The following is a 16,919-nucleotide window of genomic DNA, read 5'->3' on the forward strand; positions in this document are numbered from 1 at the left end:
TGCTCTTGTAGCCTCTTGGTGAAGACATTCCGGGTTGATTCGGTCTACTGTCGAGAGATGCTTCGGAGTGGCGAATTGATTAGGGATATTATGTGCCCTCGAGACGGAGAGCCACATTTTTGGGAATTGCTATGTTGTAGTTAGGGTATGTAGTTGTAGTAGTTGTAGGAGTAGCAGTAATAGTAGAATTCATAGACCCGATGTAGCTGGCCTTTACTATTTGGGGTATGTAGTATGCGAGTTGCTTCTTATTTCATTGCCCCTATCTGCTTGGAATGCGATATCCATGGGCAGTGATAATGGCTGTGCTGTATATTACAGAGATTGATCGAAGCATCTTGAGTGGTCTTCTATCATACATATTAAGATTTGAGAGTTGGGATTCATTAAAAATGTAAGTGTTTGCTCATGTTATGATGAGATAAACAAAACTAGATTGCTGGGTTGATCAAAGCAGATTTGGTCTGTTTTTTGTATTGTGGTAGGGAAGATGTAGGAAGATCAATAGGGGGACTGGAGAGGCTTTATATAGTTGAACCATACAGGGAATTTACTAGATGTACAGGGAATTGTGCAATTCCATTTGAAAACATTGAAGTTGATAACTTCAAGTATACATGCAATGAATGATTGCGGCGGATGTTCTGCTAAGAATCATTCCCTCGCGGGCTACCTACTATGTGCGATAATCTCACAATTCACAACTTTTTCATAATTCACACCTTACAGCATACTTCATTTGTTCCAAGTGAAGAAGCTAGATCGAGCGAGCAACTCAATCTAGATCTTCTTGCTGGAGCTGGACTTGGGCGGGTACTTGATGCCAGAGTCCCTGCAGTTGGAGTCCTCGACTGGTACAATAAATCAGTTTATGTCTGACATTCCAATTGTATATAACTTACGTCTCTCAGAAGCAACGTAGGTGCCGCCGATGGCGCTACCCTTGACGTTGAAGTAGTAGTAGAGCTGGGACAGAGCACCGTCCTCACACCCAACATACGGGGGGTAGCCATCGTGGATCGCGGCGAGAGCATCCTCAATGTCGCTCAGCTTGTAGGTGGCATCCTCAGAGGGAGTAATTCCGGCGTCGGAGAGAGCCTGCTGCTGTCAGTATCTATATAAAACACAGGAAGTTGTTTGCATACGGTGTAGGAATCCAAGGTCTTGAAGAGGTCAACGACCTGCTGGAAAAAGTCACCAACTTCCTCCTGAGCGTAGTAATCGGTGTAGCAGCTGGGATCGATGGTGTTGATGCAGGTTCCTAGAAAGTCAATATGCCAGTTCCGACAATCAAATTGATCAGACATACCGTGTTTGTTCCATTCGTGCTCCCAGAAACTCTCATCCTCATCAGCACCCTCGTAGTCGGGCCAGTATTCTTTCATGTAGGACAGGAGCTCGGTGCGATTTTGCGCTTCGAGGATGGAAGTGATGTTGCTGTACTCGCGAGAGTCATCGCAGTACTCCTGGTAGGTGCCATCGCAGTTATCAGGCCTAGCAAGTTCCTTAGCGATGATACAGGAATACGATGTGTCAGACCTACCAGAGTCCGTGGATGGTCCAAGAGTCGCTCGGGCCATCGGAAGGGTCGTAGTCCCAGAATTGAGTCTGGAGAAGGGAGCCTCCAGGAGAGTTGAAGCAGCAGGAAGCTTCGTTGTCGGTCTGGCAGCTCAGAGGGCTGTCAGAAGAGCAAGTGTCAATGGTAGCCAGCGCACCAGAGCTGAGCTGCATTGCGCCCAGGGCGAGCATGCCCACAGAAGGAAGGAAAGACATTATGCGTAATAACCGATCGTTAACTTCGTGAGGGAGAACTCAATGGCTGAATGACAATCGGGAAAGCCGGGTGCAATTGACCCAATTTATACCTTAGTAGCGTGTAACGCCAGTTACTTGCCCATACTCCGCGTCGGTTGTCCGACTAGCGACCAGGCCACCGCATGTGGGTAGCGGGGAAATCAGCCACCGAAAGTTGAAGATAGCACATGCCCGGATAAGGACGAGCTGATTTGCCGCAATCGATCAGAAAAGCAGCCTTAGGATAGCGGAGGACGCCGTGAAGACCCGCACCTCCGCTGACGATGAGCTGCCGAATTGGCCAATTGACCGGTGTAGCGGTGGTCTGCAGTCGGTCTGGAGGATGAGCCGTCGGGGCGCCATCGGAGGTTAGGCCGAAGAGTGGGTAGAGCGAGCAGACCAGCCAAATTAACCAAGAGCGAGGCAATCAGCTCTCAAGCTGCGTATCAGAAGTTGTTCTTGCTTTTGAGCTGAGAAGAAATTTGATTCGCTCTGGGCGGAGTGATCTGCAGGACCGGAAGATGGATTAATTTCAGGAACCGGGCAACCCCGTCAGCAACGGGCGAATGGCATCGCCAGAGCTGGTGTTGGCTGATGTTGACGACAAGGATTAGAGGCAAGCCAACTCATGAAGAAAAGGATGGATGAATGAGAAACAGGCAAGAATGTCCGACCTGTTCCTGCAGCAGCCTATTATCCGACACAAGCCGGGTGTAAAGGGAGAGGGATAGTATAGGCAGTGATGCTTGTGGCTCGAGGTTCGTGTCACCAGCAATTTCGCATTCTTTCAGCGACAAGTACTAAGCGATAGCATCCCAGTCGGTTATTTTAGCACTTGATTAAAGATATTATCGTTGAAGGCGAAGGATGTCTTAGCTCATGCTATCTACTCCGTAGTTAGTCTAACGAGCACTGATGACTTGACAGTGGACAAGATAACGCAAAGTGCGTATCTCTATCACGAATGCAATCTCGTACGACTGCCAGTGCATACCCTCAATCACTTCATAATAAGCAGTCCTCAATTCAAAAACTCAATGCTGAGGTCAAATAACAATGAAAGACAAACGAAGAGAGATAACCGCTCATACCGACAAGCAAAGACAAACTTGTAGCCTGAGGTATCAACACCATACCCGATTAGGTCAACATCGCGCCCTTTTCCCAATTGGGATTGACATCCAGGATATGACTGAGTCAAGAGACTGAGGCAACTATAGTTATCAGCGTTCTTTCTTATGGAAAATCAAATGTTCACTCAAACCTATAAACATACTACCTACTACGCACAACCCAAGCATCCACTCCAGCCAGCTCGCAGGGATAAGAACATCGTGAAAAAGAAGAACCACTAAACTCCATCCAACCCACCCCGCAAAATCCTTTCAACCAACCAACCAACCCCCAAAGAACCATCTCCAATTATCTACATCTACATCTATACTCAAGGAAAAAAAAAGGATCAAAATGCCCCCAACCTACCAAATAATCTCCGCCACAACCCCCCACCACCTCCTCGCCGCCCGCACCCTCTTCACAGCCTACGCCGCCTGGCTAAACATCGACCTAACATTCCAAAACTTCCAGGCGGAGCTATCCTCTCTCCCCGGGAAATACAGTCCCCAGGAAGGCGGTGACCTTCTCCTCGCATACAGCAGCAGCGCAGACACCTCTTCCTCTCCGCTGGGCTGCGTGGCTCTCCGTCCGCTCCCAGTTAAAGACGATGAGCGGCAGCAACTCTGCGAGGTCAAGCGGCTGTATGTTGCACCTGAAGCGCGGAAGATGGGACTGGGGCGGGCGTTAGTGAGTGCAATTGTGACGAGGGCGAGGGAATTAGGGTATCGGGGGATGAGACTCGATACGTTGCGGAGTATGGAAGGGCCGATTCGCCTGTATCGGAGTTTGGGGTTCGTGGAGGTTGGGCCGTATTATGAGACGCCTTTGGTGGAGGAGACGGTGTTTTTGGGGTTGGATTTTGCGGAGGTGTAGGTTTCTTCTACTTACTGTATAAGTTACTGGGTTCTGGTTTCTTTTGCATGTCTGGTTTGAGCAAGTGGGAAAAAGAAGGTTGGGGTATAGACTTGATTAAAGACAGAGATTATTCATGTATATGTATATTAAGTTCATTTTATTCAATACTAGACATAACTAAACAAACAATAGAAGCATGTCTCTAACTCAGACTGTTGAGCTTGATAATTTTTTGTTGCACTCAGCGCAGATCATCTGCATCATGCCAAAAAAGAAGGAAAGTCATCATAGTAGAAGAGACAATGCGAGTAAAATCAGAAAAAAGATAACCGGATAGATTTCCAAGTTTTGTCAGAAAGCTTGCCCATAACCAAGCTGTTAGCTATGCGCTTCCAAGAATACCTCCTCGCATATCAAGGTCGGCGTATATAATATCCGCAGATCATCAGGTCCCAAGCCTGTTCAAGAACATCATCTTCCAAGGCAATTTGGGTTGCCAGCCGCCTCGATTTGTTGAGGAACGGCATCTGCATGAGGAGGAAAGAGAAACGGTGAAGACTTTTTCGCTGGTGGGGGAGTATTTATGTGGTGATGTTATGTAAGCAGGAATAGATGGGTCGTGAATTGGTTAGTAAGGTTATTTGTGCAGTCATAGTTGTGCGCTGCCTGCCTCGCCGAGTAGTGTGTGCCAGGCCAAACCAGTGGATTGAAGGACCAGAGTCAAGCGATCGATCGAGTTACCTTTCTTAACAATGATGAATAATGGGGTTGTTTTGGATTTACAGTCCCCTCAGCTGAGAGAACGCCCCACGCAAGTTGAACTATTGTGGCGGAGTATACTGTGTGCTCCAGGCCAAAAGGTCTGTGCCCGGCGTGTGCAACCAGAACCCGGCCCATGAGGTTTCGAACACGGAAAATTTTCCGCGGAAACAATATCCTTATTGCCATGCTAAGAAGATAGATTCATGCAGGCACTGATCAATAGGAGCAATCCACATGTGATATCACATACAGACAATAGTGTAACCGTTTCAGTGGGTGTCAAAAGTTTATTTGGGTCATTCTGGAAGAAGTTAGGGAATGGGACGATCCCGGGATCCCAGCGATGTGTGGCTGCGTACCGGGGTCGCACATACTATGAATGCTATTGTGTAAATTTAGACGTGTTGTGCTGGGCTGCTAGAAAGACGGGCATGCAGGCTTGAGAGAATTAATTAACTATTCTTGATTCAGAAGCCGGTGAGAGACTCAGACGATCGGCCTGTAGGTGTTGTACTTGTAGCACCTATGGACCTGATCACACAATACGTGGTGAGTGTCGGAAGTATTATGCTTACCTGGGTTTACAGATTGAAAGCAAGATCTGTAGTTCGTAAGTGTCTGCCTGCATTGCATTAGTGGCATCGGAACTGCTGTCCGCTGTGCTGTTCCAACTCGTAATCTAAGGCTGGGTGGTCACTCGCGGCTCGAGTCCACTCTATTGAGTTGAGAGAGGTTAGGGTAGTATTTGACGGTAGTAGTTAGCATGCACTGCTACTTCGGATGGTCTTGCCGGTCGTATTGTTCTGCGGGTGCCTGGACTCAGCACGTTGGGTAGAAGACATGGCGTTTTGAGGCTGAAGTTTCTCGTGAAATGGCATTCGTGGGGGATGTTTGTTTGATCTGCGGATTTTCGAGAGAAAAATGAGGCGCACTGCAAGATAAATGCATGGAATGGAAAGGAGAAGGTACAAGGTAACGCTGCCGTAGAGCATTCATGCCGAGATAAGGCTATAGATGCGTGCCTTTCTTTGGTACTTCGGGACAGCGATCTAGACTGTGAAGTGGTATACCGCAGAGTCTCATTCTGCGGCGATTCTTCGAGGTCCACAGAGTCGAGAGACGTGTTCACATTCCAGATGTACTCTAGAAGGTCAGTGCGGAGGTAAAGCTTACCGCTGCTGGCGATCGTGCTCAACCAACGAGACAATCGGCAGTCGGGAAATGGAAGGCTGCAAAGACAAAACTCCTAGGCTTGGTCACCGTAGGGTTGGCCAACGACGCTACTTCTGTTGATTTGTTGGATCCTGTACCAGAATACATCGGCTAGCAGGAATGTAGTACAAGTGCTCAACTGGCCATGCCGGTAGTCCGAGAACGCGTGAGGCGGTCTACGTTCATGCTGCATATCACCACCAGTAAAACCTATTCCTCGTCCTACTCGCGCGTAGAAACGAAGCCGACAGCTTCTCATAGCAAATGGGTCGGCCAGACGTCCAGATGCACGCTTGTGGGAACCATACACGTAGTTTAGTGTGCGTGTGAAGTATGAGTAACGCAGAGAATAGCTGAGCAAGCCAACCTCGTCTCGCGTTCTGTGCTACAGGTTCCCGCCTTAGCTTGTACTACCTCGGAGTCAAAGACTGTGAGACCCAGTCTGTCCAGGCCGACTGAACACCAAATGTAAGATTAGTTGAGGTGGGGAAGCTGGAGCAGATCCACCAAGACAATGCAACCTACCTACCTTTGGAGACAGAAGTGTCCTGCATGAAAGGAAGATGATTTGATCGAATGCCACTGCAATGTTAATCTTCGCCAACAGCTGACACTGCGACGATGAGTGCTTGGAGGTCATCTAGCCTGATAAGACGGTGGCCTGATCTGGTCCTAGCTCTGGAAACAGCGAAACAGAATTTCCAATGTGGACATACCTGCAAGATCGGCAAAGTAATGATGCTATCGTGTGACGGGGAATGGGCACTCATTTCCTCTGCATGTAAGTCAGTAGGAGAAGGGGAGATCTCGAGACATAACGGGGAAAGCCGTCGATGAGCGGTGAGCCTCATTGAGTTATCCGAGAAGGCTTCAACATCCTGGTAACCAACGAAGTATCTACTCCATATCATAGTGGTGGACTAGTCAAGAATAGATGTTGATGATCGAGTCATTCCACGAGAAGGGAAGGGCGGAATGGCGAAGAGGCACAAGCCAAGCTAGAGTACTTCCAACAGACTCACGGGCTTCTTCCTCGTAACCATTCACGGGACCTGGCATGTGGGGAATTATTGTTCCTAAATCCTTAGGCTCAAGTGGCATCCCGGTTGCCGGAATTCCTAGTGGAGAGCAAGCCATCCCCAGTGATACTAGTACTATTTCCAGGACATGCGTACTAATGAGAAGTACGTGGTTAGTCGAAACTTAGTCGATGATTTACTTCATTGAGCAGCTGAGCAGCTGCTTCAGATTCATGTGGGCATGAGGGGGAAAGATCCATATAGGGTGTCAGTCGATGGATACTAGATCGATGGAGACCGCGAGGAAGCGTCAGCCGTGATCATCCATGGATAAGTTAGATACTACTTACTTACTACTAGTAGTAATTAACTTACTAGATACACACCATGGGGCCAGTTGACCGAGCGGTAGGATTGCCGCCAATAGGGATAATGCCAGACTCCTGGAATGTGGGACTGGGTGGGGGGGGAGAAGATCGACGGGGGAAAAGAAGAGACGAAAAGCTAATGCATGTATGTACCTACTTTAGTCCCTAACCACAGCCCGTCTGTCTGACTTGAGATACATCCATCCGCTTCGTCCCCTACTAACTACTACTACTACCAACCAGAAGCGCTCTCTAGAGTCTCTTCCCCCTCCCTCCCCCTCCTCTTTCCCGCTACTACTCGTCCTGTCAGTCCGTGCGAGGGAAACACTAACTTCTAAATACAGTAAAAGTAAAGTTGTTAACTGAATTAGTTCATTCGTAATGGTAGATGAGTAATCGTTTCCTTCCCTTTCCTTTGCCGCGGCCCCTCCAAACCCCATCCATGGGAGTGAGAGACGGCGCTCCCGGGAAGGAAGTGTGATACGTTCCAGCTCCATCGCACTGTTGGATCTCCAAAGCCACGCTAGGCCTCGTAGCACCATCTGTCTCCCCTCCCGTAAACCTGACCCATCAGATACCCGACAAAAATAGGTCGCTCTGGAAAAGACCAAACCCCCCAGAGAGCGGAACCCCATCAGACCCAACAGAAGACTAGTCTGCGGACTTCCTTGTTTCTTCTTTCCAGGCTTCCCAGTTTATTCCAGAATGGTTCAAGTCATGCAATTGTTTGGATTCATATTACTTGTTAGGTATCTCGTATAGTGTTCAGTAGTGGATGAGACCAATCAGATTGAAAAGAACGCAGTCAGGTCACTCCCATCGTGTACAACCCATTCCCTTCCATGCCGTTTTAGCCTATCCATCTCAACGCATTATTATCCAATGGTAGGTTTTGTTTTTAGAAGAAGAAAAAGAAAAGAAAAAAAAAAGAAAAGAGAAAGAGAAAGAGAAAGAAGCCAAATGGAAAGTGCCTCTCCAAAGCACAAGAGATTTTGGGGCCCAGATGGGTGGGGAAAAAAAATAGAAGATCGTCAAGGAAAACACAAAGGAAAGGTATGCAACATTCGAATTAACAAAGGAAATCGTCCGGTGTATATAGCCAGAAAATGTTTTACAAAGAACGCCGTGAAGCGCCGACCGGGGTCTGTCGGGCCCTGTGTCTGTGCCCATCTAATGACCCAAAAGGGAACGGGCAACTCAGGTGCCCAAGGGTATCATGTTTCGGTCCTTCCCGTATTAAACTCTATATCCGTTCACTCCAACCACGCCTCCTCGCTCGTTTCACGAGCATCGGCCATGAGATCTTGGGACTTGGAGTTGTAGACTGGTCGCCCGTCAGCGGTCAATTGGCCGCGATATTCAGGGTTGTAGTCTGGGCTGTTCTCGTCCAATGTCGCGACATAGCGATTGCGGCCGCCGCGCTTACTGTGGGTCTTCGTGTAATGCGCGTTCAGGTTGTCACTGCGCGAGAAAGCCCGTTCGCAGCCAGGAACCCAGCATACATGTGGCTTCTCCTTAGAGTGGCTCTTCATGTGTCGCTTCAGATGCTCTTGCCTCTTGAAGCGACCCTTGCAACCAGGCTCCTTGCACTTGAACTGGACTTGCTTGATAATAGACGGAAGGTTCTCCAGGCTCAGGCTCTGCTTAGACGACTGCTTCCGAGCAACTTTCCGGGAGGGCTGGCGCTGGACTCGAAGACCATCGCGATAAACTGGCGATTGGTTGAAGTCATCCAAGTAATCCATGCCACCCGAGAGGCGGCTCATGGGAGTATCCGTCCCAGAAGTAGTCCCCAAGGAACAAGAACGCACTGGAGTGGTCGGGCTGTGTGTCTTGAAGGTATTGATTGAGCCCGAAAATTCCGAGTATGACGGCGGGGGGGTGACTGGGGCGACCTGCGACGGGGCAATAGTTTGCGGGGCAATTGAGTCCGCCGGCGGGGCCATCCAAGGTATCACATTGCCCATGGACATTGAGTTGGGGACCCTTTCAGGCTGATGGAAGATCGACCGCGACAGACAGGGGTTTGTAGCGGATTCGGGCAGGTAGGGTGCCGCGTGCTGTCGGTAGCTGTTCCGGCCCATAGTGGGATACTGAGGCATTGCCTGAGGGTATGGGAGTCCAGGGACGCCATGCTCGTAGGCTTTCTGCGCCTCTTGGGGGATCCAGAAATGTTCAACGTTCTCATCATATCCTGAGAGAAAGTCGGTCATTGGCATCCGTTCTTGTGCCTCCATTTGTCCATAGGACATTCCCATACTATCATTTGACGTCATGCTGGCCAGTCGAAAGGCACTGCGCATGGGCGTGGTTCCGGTGTGCCTTTCATAGCCTTGTCCCGGGTACGAGGCCCCTTCGTGCCAGGTGGGTGAAGCCAGAGAGCCTTGGCTGTACACACTTGTTGGAGTGGGCGTAGGTGATTCCATGGGCGAGAAGCTGGAAGCCATGGATGGGCACTCGTTGGAACCCAGGGAGGTACAGTCGACTTCGATGGTCAGTCGGTCAGACATGTTACCCTGGGATCTCATATCTTCGGTGTCTTCAACGAGATGATCCTTTCGAGACGGTGCGGGAGGAACTTCGACTCTTCCACCTGTGCAGGGTATAGTTTAGTGTCTGTGGGTAGTATTGAATGTACTATGTAGGGGAGCTGTGCAGGTGCAACGACTTCGGTTCTTGTGAAGGGGGGATGAGATTAAAGAGAGTTTTGAAGGTGGTATGCGGGTGTACAAGATAATGTATGACACAAGGAGGGTGCAGTGTATTATTAGTATATGAGGGAATGTGGCAAGGCGCAACGGCGGCGATATACAAGTGAGAGACGGTGGAGCAATGCAGGTGCAGCGAGGGACCAGTGATGACAAGAGAGAGGCACTGAGGGACAGTGAAGGTAAGAATGCGAACGACAGACGGAGGATGTAGCAGACAAAGCAGGGAAAGAATGAAGGGAAAGTCGCCTCTGCAGAGGGGAAGCAAGCCAAAAAGAGAGAGAGGAAAGGATGGGGAGTGTGAAGTTGAAGTCGAGGTTGGGGAATGGAGGAGGGACGGACGAGGTGAAATAAACAAATCTCCCGGCCATATATCAGGGAAGGCAGGAAAGGGTCGATCGCACTTACAGCCAGAAGCCATTACCTAGTAGTTCCCCAAAGGAGAGGGCGAGCAAAGGACCGAGTCAAGCAAAAAAAGAGAGAGGCGCGTCGCGTTCCTATGGTGGTCTAGTACGCAAGGCCAGGAATGTAGACTATAGAGTTCCTGGAGTAACCGCGGCGAATCCCCGTTGGGCGAAGAAACGGAGAGGGGGGGCAATTGTCCAAGATGGAGAGTTCTGGTTGGACTGAAGCCTCGAGGAAAGCGTTTCCTAGGAGGCGCGACTGTCTCTGGGTTAAAAGACAAGACGCGGTTGCTTTGTGGTTCGTTGTAGGAATAGCTCGAGAAGGGGGGCGTGTGGAGGAGGAAGAAGAGGGCGTGTGCGGTTCGAGATCAAGGCGATGGCGATAAATGGAGAGGAGACAATCGATAAGCCGCCCTGCGACGCGGTTTGCTTGGTCTTCCCTGTCTTTCCCAAGGCGGAGGCAGTCTGAATCAATGAAAGAAAGAGAAAGGATGTCTCAGTTGCAGCGGAGGGATGTAGTTATAGGAAAGGCAGGCTGGTCCAGCAAGGGGATCTGGATACAATTGGGTGGAGGACGCAAGTAGGAAGGAAGGATGTCTTAGGATTATTAGATGGAAAGCGTAAATTTGTCTAATATTGCACTGGGGATGATAATGGGGATGATGATTTCCAAGGCTGAAGCTTTTCCTGGCGGGGTTGTTCACAGGGGAGATTCTGGGGAGTCCGTGGGAGGTTAAATGTTAAATCCCATTCTGGTGAGTCTATCGTCGATTTACTGTTTCGGGCGAAGAAGCAGGCTCGGAGGGTGTGTGAGGAACCTTTTCCCAGCTAAGTCTTCTTTTTTATTTTATTTTATTTCGTTTTGGATTTTTGATTTCCAGTTTTCATCCCTCACCTCCAGTCATTTTCTTTTCGTCGATTTTCTTTTTATTCATTTTTTCTTTTACCCTTCTTTCTTATTTTTATTTTCCTGGAATTTACGTGTTATTTTTATTTTTTGCCCTTTCCCTTTCTACTTCTAGGTCTATATTTAATTCATTTTCTCCTTTTTAATCCACTAACGTCGATCTACCTCGAAGGAAAATCCACCTTATTGATCGCCTCGGATTTTTTAATCAGATTCCCTGTTCAACCTTCTTATCAATTGAGGATTATTGCTTGGGAAAGCAAGTAAGCAAGTAAGAGGGTACCAGCTAAGTAGGTATCCCAAAGCTATCGCCAATACACCCAATATCGTTTCCTACTAGTTTCAAGCAAGTGGTTGTCAAGATTCCCCTCTCTACCTAGTAGTATTGAACAAATTGGAATTCATTGGCCCCTTCTTTCCAGATCAAGTGAGCGTATGGACGAATCTTCTTTCATTCTACGAGATCCCTTCCAACCCATCTAATTGAAATTAGTCTAAAGTCCAAAGGAGCCCTTTCATGATCTTCTTCCAGAAGTATTGGGAGACGAATTCAGAAGGGAAATAAGATAATGATACCATATGGATACATACAACCTGTCCTACCATGGTTCAGAAAGGGAAAGAGAAAGAAGAGGAGTAAGTAGTGAGTAGAACTTAGTCCCTACTACTATTCCTCCTGCTACTACTCCGGTCTACCTACCAACCAACCAACCTACTGTACGTGCGTTGAATACCACCAAATGCAACCCGCCAATCCGATCATAATTTCTTTTGAGTCCCGAAACTGTTCCTGGGAGGGAGAATATCCACAGCGTCACTTTTGTCTTTCCTCCCAAACCAGAAAAAGAAAAAGGAATGAATGCATGAGACGCAGATGGAGGAGAACCACCGATGGAATGTTCGAATGTCAGCGCACAGCGAAACGTCGCTGGGGCCAGGCGGGCCATGGGGGATTAACTAAACCTTAACGCGGATCATGGAATTGGATCAACATCATCATAGTAATCATCAGCTCGTCCAGAATCTCGGGATCTTCCCCGGGCAGAAGAACCCACCGCAAAGTTACTCTGGCCAGCTGCTGGCTCGGGATGGCTGCAAGTAGGCTATCGAAAGTAAAACACCGGCAGATACCAGGTCATTTCATCTTTTCCCCATTCCTCCTCCAGCAGCGTCGTCGTACGACCGATTCCTTCGGGGGGGTGGTCTGTCCCACGGTCATTGCACCGCAAAGACCCTGAATGATCGGCATCGCTGAACCTCCATGTGGAGCGACTGGAGGTTTCGCTTCGGCAATGAAACATGTACGCATACTAATTTCCAGACACAAGTATGCAACAAAAAGAAATGAAGCGGAACAGTCACCAACACAGCGATCTGGTAGGTCGGTAACGGGTAAAACAAACCCACCACCGCCGTCATTCACAACATCATCAACATCATCATCATCACCACCACCACTACCATCAACTACGAATACTGCACGAAACATTAACGATGCTACCTTCTTTCTATTGCTCAATTCTTCTTGGATCTACACCATGCCAGCCTTACTACCAATGGGCATGTATGGGGCACGGCTCAGGTGCATTTCTTACGCCACAAGTTCCATAACTATCACCGATCGCCTTTTGGTTTCAACGCCACCGTCTAGGCCAGCTTCGGCCAGTGCGTTCATTGTTGGAACCGGAGGCTGATAATCGCATATCTACACTAACTCAAAGGCCCTTTGGCCATCCATCAGGAACGTTCAGACCGTCGAAATTAATGGCTCCACCTCAACCGAGATCTGGTGAACTTTGCCCGAAAGGAGCAACACGCATGACAATAGTTGCCATCAATTTACGGACATTTCAGGGAATCAAAGGAAAGTAAATTGAAGAAGAGTTAAAAGTGGAAAAGAGGAAAAGAGGGCGAACAGAGCCAGCCACAGTCCCGAGAGGAGCCAACACCGCTACTATTCTTACGATGATCGTATGCAAACCCCAACGCAGAAGCAACGTAGTTTGGGACTTCCAGAGATAACTGTCCGTTGGGTCAGGTACTGCCCGCGCGGGAGTGCCCACCGTGGGGATTTTCTATGGTCCCATGGTCCGAGCCTACCGAGCCAGCATCCGCTCTTCTGAAGGGCTGTTTTATGCCCAGATCAACAATTCACTGGCATTCACCGTTTGCTAGATTCTGGTCTGTGCAAACCCGGGCTGGATTGCAGACGAGCCCTGATCTCCTATGGTTTCCGACTGCAGACTGCCAGACAGGCCGCATCTTGATTCCAAACCCGGCCAAACTCGAGCATGAAGTAAGAATGGCGATATACCAGTTGGCCACGCACTAGATAAGTGATTGCCACGGGAAAATAGCCGATCAAACATGGCCTCCATACCGCGGGGAAGTAGTTTGGGATCCGAAGTGACAGGACTAAGGATCCGAGCGAATTCATGAGAGGTAAGAGATTCCTTGTTCTTCCAAGATCACCACTTAGCTGGTTTGTGTAGGTACCACCAAGGGTCTATCATGTTGGCCCGTAGACTGCATCCATTCAAGTCCCGTGTCGACCGAGTGCTTTTGTACTACCTCAATGCGGGCTACCTACGTATGACCACTACACAGCTAGAGGAGCATAAGCCAGTCAAGAGGAGTATTTCTTGTATTTTTTTTTTTTTTTTGAGAGAAGCAGAAAATAATAATAATAATAGTAATAATAATATAAGGGGTGAGTGATTGTGCGATTACCACCACCGGAATGGTGCAGCAAAAAGACTGCATTGGGGACTGGCAGCTATGTTGATTAGCAGCAGGCAGGTACTGTTGAGGCCTAGAGAACTAATAACGAGGCAGAAGAGATGCTTACCTATCCACCTTTTGGGGGGAGGGGAGGTTACAACTGGAGCGGATCACGTACTCAACGCCCCGTCTGTACTTTTCACTTCCACCATTTCCCGTCCATTCTGGGATCGACTGGAAGAGGCATGAAGAGCAGCCGAAAGGCGCTTTGGCCGACGATCACTGATCGTACGCACATCATCCACCTGGACCAGTGGGCGGGCGGTCGACACTGGCTGGATCCTGCAGGTTTGAAATCCGGCCTCCAGCCCCCCGGGGTGGGCCAGCCGAACCTATCAGAAACCCGCCAGCCTTGCCAGATGCCAACAGCCACTCGGGCCCTTCGCCCAGGAACGCTCCGGCCTGGGTTGTGGCCTATAGTGGTCCGTCACTGGTACCTTCTGGTCCTCTGAGATGTACGTAGCACAGTAGTCTCCTGTACCAGTCACCGTGGAATGTGGGGGTTGGTGTAGTGAGTGCTTCTTCTATCCACCGATTGTACCCAGTACCTCCCAATCGCTGGCTTGGAAGGTACCGAGTATGTACCTCGTATAGTATGTTACCTTGCAACAACTCTTCTGAGTTAAGTACTATTTACCAGTTGATTAGGTACAACTATCTTGATGGTAACTAAACGTACTACGAGTAAGGTACCTGAATTTTACTGGTACCGACCGGTGGTTACTGGTAAGTAACCAAGTAGAAGGGGAAAAAAAAAGAAAATAAAAAAAGAAAATAAAAAAACACTCACTCTCTTATTCACTTACTTACTCACACAGTATGGTTCCTTTCTAGCCGGTTCCAGTAGTTGTGCCACTCACTCAACGCCTTCCTCACAGCGTCACCAGGTCCTTTCTTTCCCTCCCCACCCCCCACCGAGTCATACCTCGATCGTCCTTATCGCCGTCATCACCTCAAATCCCAGCATGACTGGTGGGTGGACTTTTCAGGTGTGTACCACGTCTTTCAGCGGATACGTATGGCACGGTCTACATACATACATACCTGCCTATCTGCTATTTACCTCCCCACCAGGTGCTTGTCTCTCGTCTCATGACTGGTCTGGTTCTTCTCGCTTTTGCCTCCCCCATTCCCAATGGTCATTGACTGACTCGGATGATGTTCCAGCAGGGAGAACTTCTGAGTATTGGTTACTATCGCTTAACTGCCATTTCATAATGAGATTTTTGGGGTTCCGTTGACTCTACCTCGTCATGGCTTTCTCCACCGGTGAGGCGGCGCAGTTTCTGACTCGTCACGCGTCAGCCAATGCTTCGATGCTCTGGGCATGAACCCCGTTGCTTCCATGCGAAAAAAGGAACCACCAGCTGGACAAGTCAATCGGTCGGACACGTTGTTTGCTCCCCCCTAGTACTTTTGGGCTGATAAGGTACTGTCCTGGGACCATTGGCCGTGAATACTTCATCCTAAAGATGGGCTGAGTGACGACCGTTACCATTGCTTGTAACTTCCGAGCCATCGTGGGCATTTCAAGAAGTCGCTGACAAGAGACGGCTTTTTTCTGAAAGGCTCGTCTGTAGCTTTTTTTTTTTTTTTTTTTTTTTTTTTTTTTTTTTTTTTTTTTTTTTTTTTCCAAATGGGGTACTAAGGCTCTTCACAATAACCGGCCTCCAGTGGTCTACAAGAAACCAATCGCCCATACATTGAATCAACCACCCCAAGAAATGTATGCTAGTACCTTCAGTCTGGAATTGCGGTCGGATGTTGTCGACAACGTAATCCGCCTGATCAACCACCGCAATGACACATTTCTGACTCGAGGCAAGCTAGGAAAATACCATGTCTTGGCCTATGCTGTGTGTTGGGACTTGCAACCAAATCTCATAACTACCTGCCGATATCGTACTTAGTCACTGGGTCCTAACTCCACTACTGAGCCCACTCCACTGTGTATGAGAGGTACACTCATGCGTGAAAGTATCTTTCGTGACACGGATAGTGATAACACATTGACCCCTCTCATTGTCGATATTTTACGGAGCCCCTCGCTAGGACCAGAAAGGAAGCTTGAATGACAAAGGGGATAGGTTCTCATCAAGCCACTAAGAAACAAAGTTTATACCCGGTGCGACGCTAATCAATGGTGTCTGTGGGTGGGTTTGACAGTTCCCCTGCTTGGCTGCTCATTGATAAACTAGCTCTTACTATACTGAGAGTTCGTATTTAGCTGAGGCTTACGGTCACCAGGGTTTGCCTATTGAATCAAGAGCTTAGTCCAAAAGCAACAGGGGTCCTTTTGGGACATATCGGGATTTGTGCAGTATCGCGGATCTAATGGGAGCGTGTACTCCGCATACACTCGCTGACCTGGCCGGATCGCTATTCTTGGTCTCACACTCCCTATTGCTGCTGAGCCACACTCCCAAAGCAAGAACTGAGCCACAGCCGCTATTGCCTAGCCACTTGTGACTTGTCATTTCCGCCGTCGTTCCAGGCTCGGCCGAAGGATATCACCGCTGGTTGAAGCCCTCCACTTTCCCAATCCACCAAGTCCATGGTGTTCTCGAAGGCTTCACTTACTTATCCAAGCACTCTGCACCGCTGATCTTGACGACTACCAAAAGACCGTGCGTCGCAGCCTATACTCAGCCGCACAAAGGCAATCTTGCAGGCTTGCCGGTCTTAAGCCCGTAGCAGCATCGTCCGGTGTCTGGGCGATTGGTTCTACATCCCGAGTGAGCAAAGTGGAACGGACAGACAATCTTCCGAAAATAATGGCCTCCCTTGACTGTTCTGGCCCGAGCTCAGCGAGCCACAATTCATCAGTCAACTAATCAGCCCAATTGAGTCATTGCTGAATTGTGTACCTTGGGCGACTATACTGCTTCCATCTCAAAGGAGCGGCTGACGTCAAGTGGCTGTCTTACCACCTAGATTATGTAGCTATGACCACCCGCTTTGATCAAACCCCGGATTTTCAATTGAACTTTGAT

General features: G+C 48.9%; 7 protein-coding genes across 7 annotated transcripts; 3 read left to right on the top strand and 4 right to left on the bottom strand.

The window, feature by feature from the left end:
- Positions 1–780: 780 nt before the first annotated feature.
- Positions 781–1,773, bottom strand: BO85DRAFT_485424 (T2 family ribonuclease; the record flags this gene model as incomplete). Its single annotated transcript, XM_025663328.1, has 5 exons — positions 781–851; positions 903–1,098; positions 1,146–1,261; positions 1,310–1,494; positions 1,544–1,773. 5 exons carry the CDS (start codon positions 1,771–1,773, stop codon positions 781–783), a joined length of 798 nt encoding a protein of 265 aa, XP_025518193.1.
- A 1,167-nt stretch (positions 1,774–2,940) lies between these two features.
- Positions 2,941–3,960, top strand: BO85DRAFT_446813 (GNAT family N-acetyltransferase). Its single transcript, XM_025659585.1, has one exon. It carries the CDS (start codon positions 3,262–3,264, stop codon positions 3,781–3,783), a length of 522 nt encoding a protein of 173 aa, XP_025518194.1. The 5' UTR covers positions 2,941–3,261; the 3' UTR covers positions 3,784–3,960.
- A 1,264-nt stretch (positions 3,961–5,224) lies between these two features.
- On the bottom strand, positions 5,225–5,646 carry BO85DRAFT_222348 (uncharacterized protein). Its single transcript, XM_025654717.1, has one exon. It carries the CDS (start codon positions 5,517–5,519, stop codon positions 5,286–5,288), a length of 234 nt encoding a protein of 77 aa, XP_025518195.1. The 5' UTR covers positions 5,520–5,646; the 3' UTR covers positions 5,225–5,285.
- Positions 5,647–6,226: 580 nt separating this feature from the next.
- On the bottom strand, positions 6,227–6,619 carry BO85DRAFT_446814 (uncharacterized protein). Its single transcript, XM_025659586.1, has one exon. It carries the CDS (start codon positions 6,588–6,590, stop codon positions 6,330–6,332), a length of 261 nt encoding a protein of 86 aa, XP_025518196.1. The 5' UTR covers positions 6,591–6,619; the 3' UTR covers positions 6,227–6,329.
- Positions 6,620–8,070: 1,451 nt separating this feature from the next.
- brlA (C2H2 type transcription factor BrlA) lies at positions 8,071–10,439 on the bottom strand. Its single transcript, XM_025654718.1, has 2 exons — positions 10,243–10,439; positions 8,071–9,719 (listed from the first exon to the last, which is right to left on the bottom strand). Exons 1-2 carry the CDS (start codon positions 10,253–10,255, stop codon positions 8,380–8,382), a joined length of 1,353 nt encoding a protein of 450 aa, XP_025518197.1. The 5' UTR covers positions 10,256–10,439; the 3' UTR covers positions 8,071–8,379.
- Positions 10,440–12,238: 1,799 nt separating this feature from the next.
- BO85DRAFT_222414 (uncharacterized protein) lies at positions 12,239–12,972 on the top strand. Its single transcript, XM_025654719.1, has one exon. It carries the CDS (start codon positions 12,384–12,386, stop codon positions 12,837–12,839), a length of 456 nt encoding a protein of 151 aa, XP_025518198.1. The 5' UTR covers positions 12,239–12,383; the 3' UTR covers positions 12,840–12,972.
- Positions 12,973–13,985: 1,013 nt separating this feature from the next.
- On the top strand, positions 13,986–15,506 carry BO85DRAFT_475723 (uncharacterized protein; the record flags this gene model as incomplete). Its single annotated transcript, XM_025662743.1, has 6 exons — positions 13,986–14,179; positions 14,215–14,381; positions 14,472–14,519; positions 14,575–14,652; positions 14,761–14,915; positions 15,001–15,506. The coding sequence occupies 6 exons, from the start codon at positions 13,986–13,988 to the stop codon at positions 15,070–15,072; spliced, it is 714 nt and encodes a 237-aa protein (XP_025518199.1). The 3' UTR covers positions 15,073–15,506.
- Positions 15,507–16,919: the final 1,413 nt, after the last annotated feature.

The sequence above is a fragment of the Aspergillus piperis genome, assembly GCF_003184755.1.
Source record: "Aspergillus piperis CBS 112811 unplaced genomic scaffold BO85scaffold_4, whole genome shotgun sequence".
Classification (NCBI taxonomy): Eukaryota; Fungi; Ascomycota; class Eurotiomycetes; order Eurotiales; family Aspergillaceae; genus Aspergillus; species Aspergillus piperis.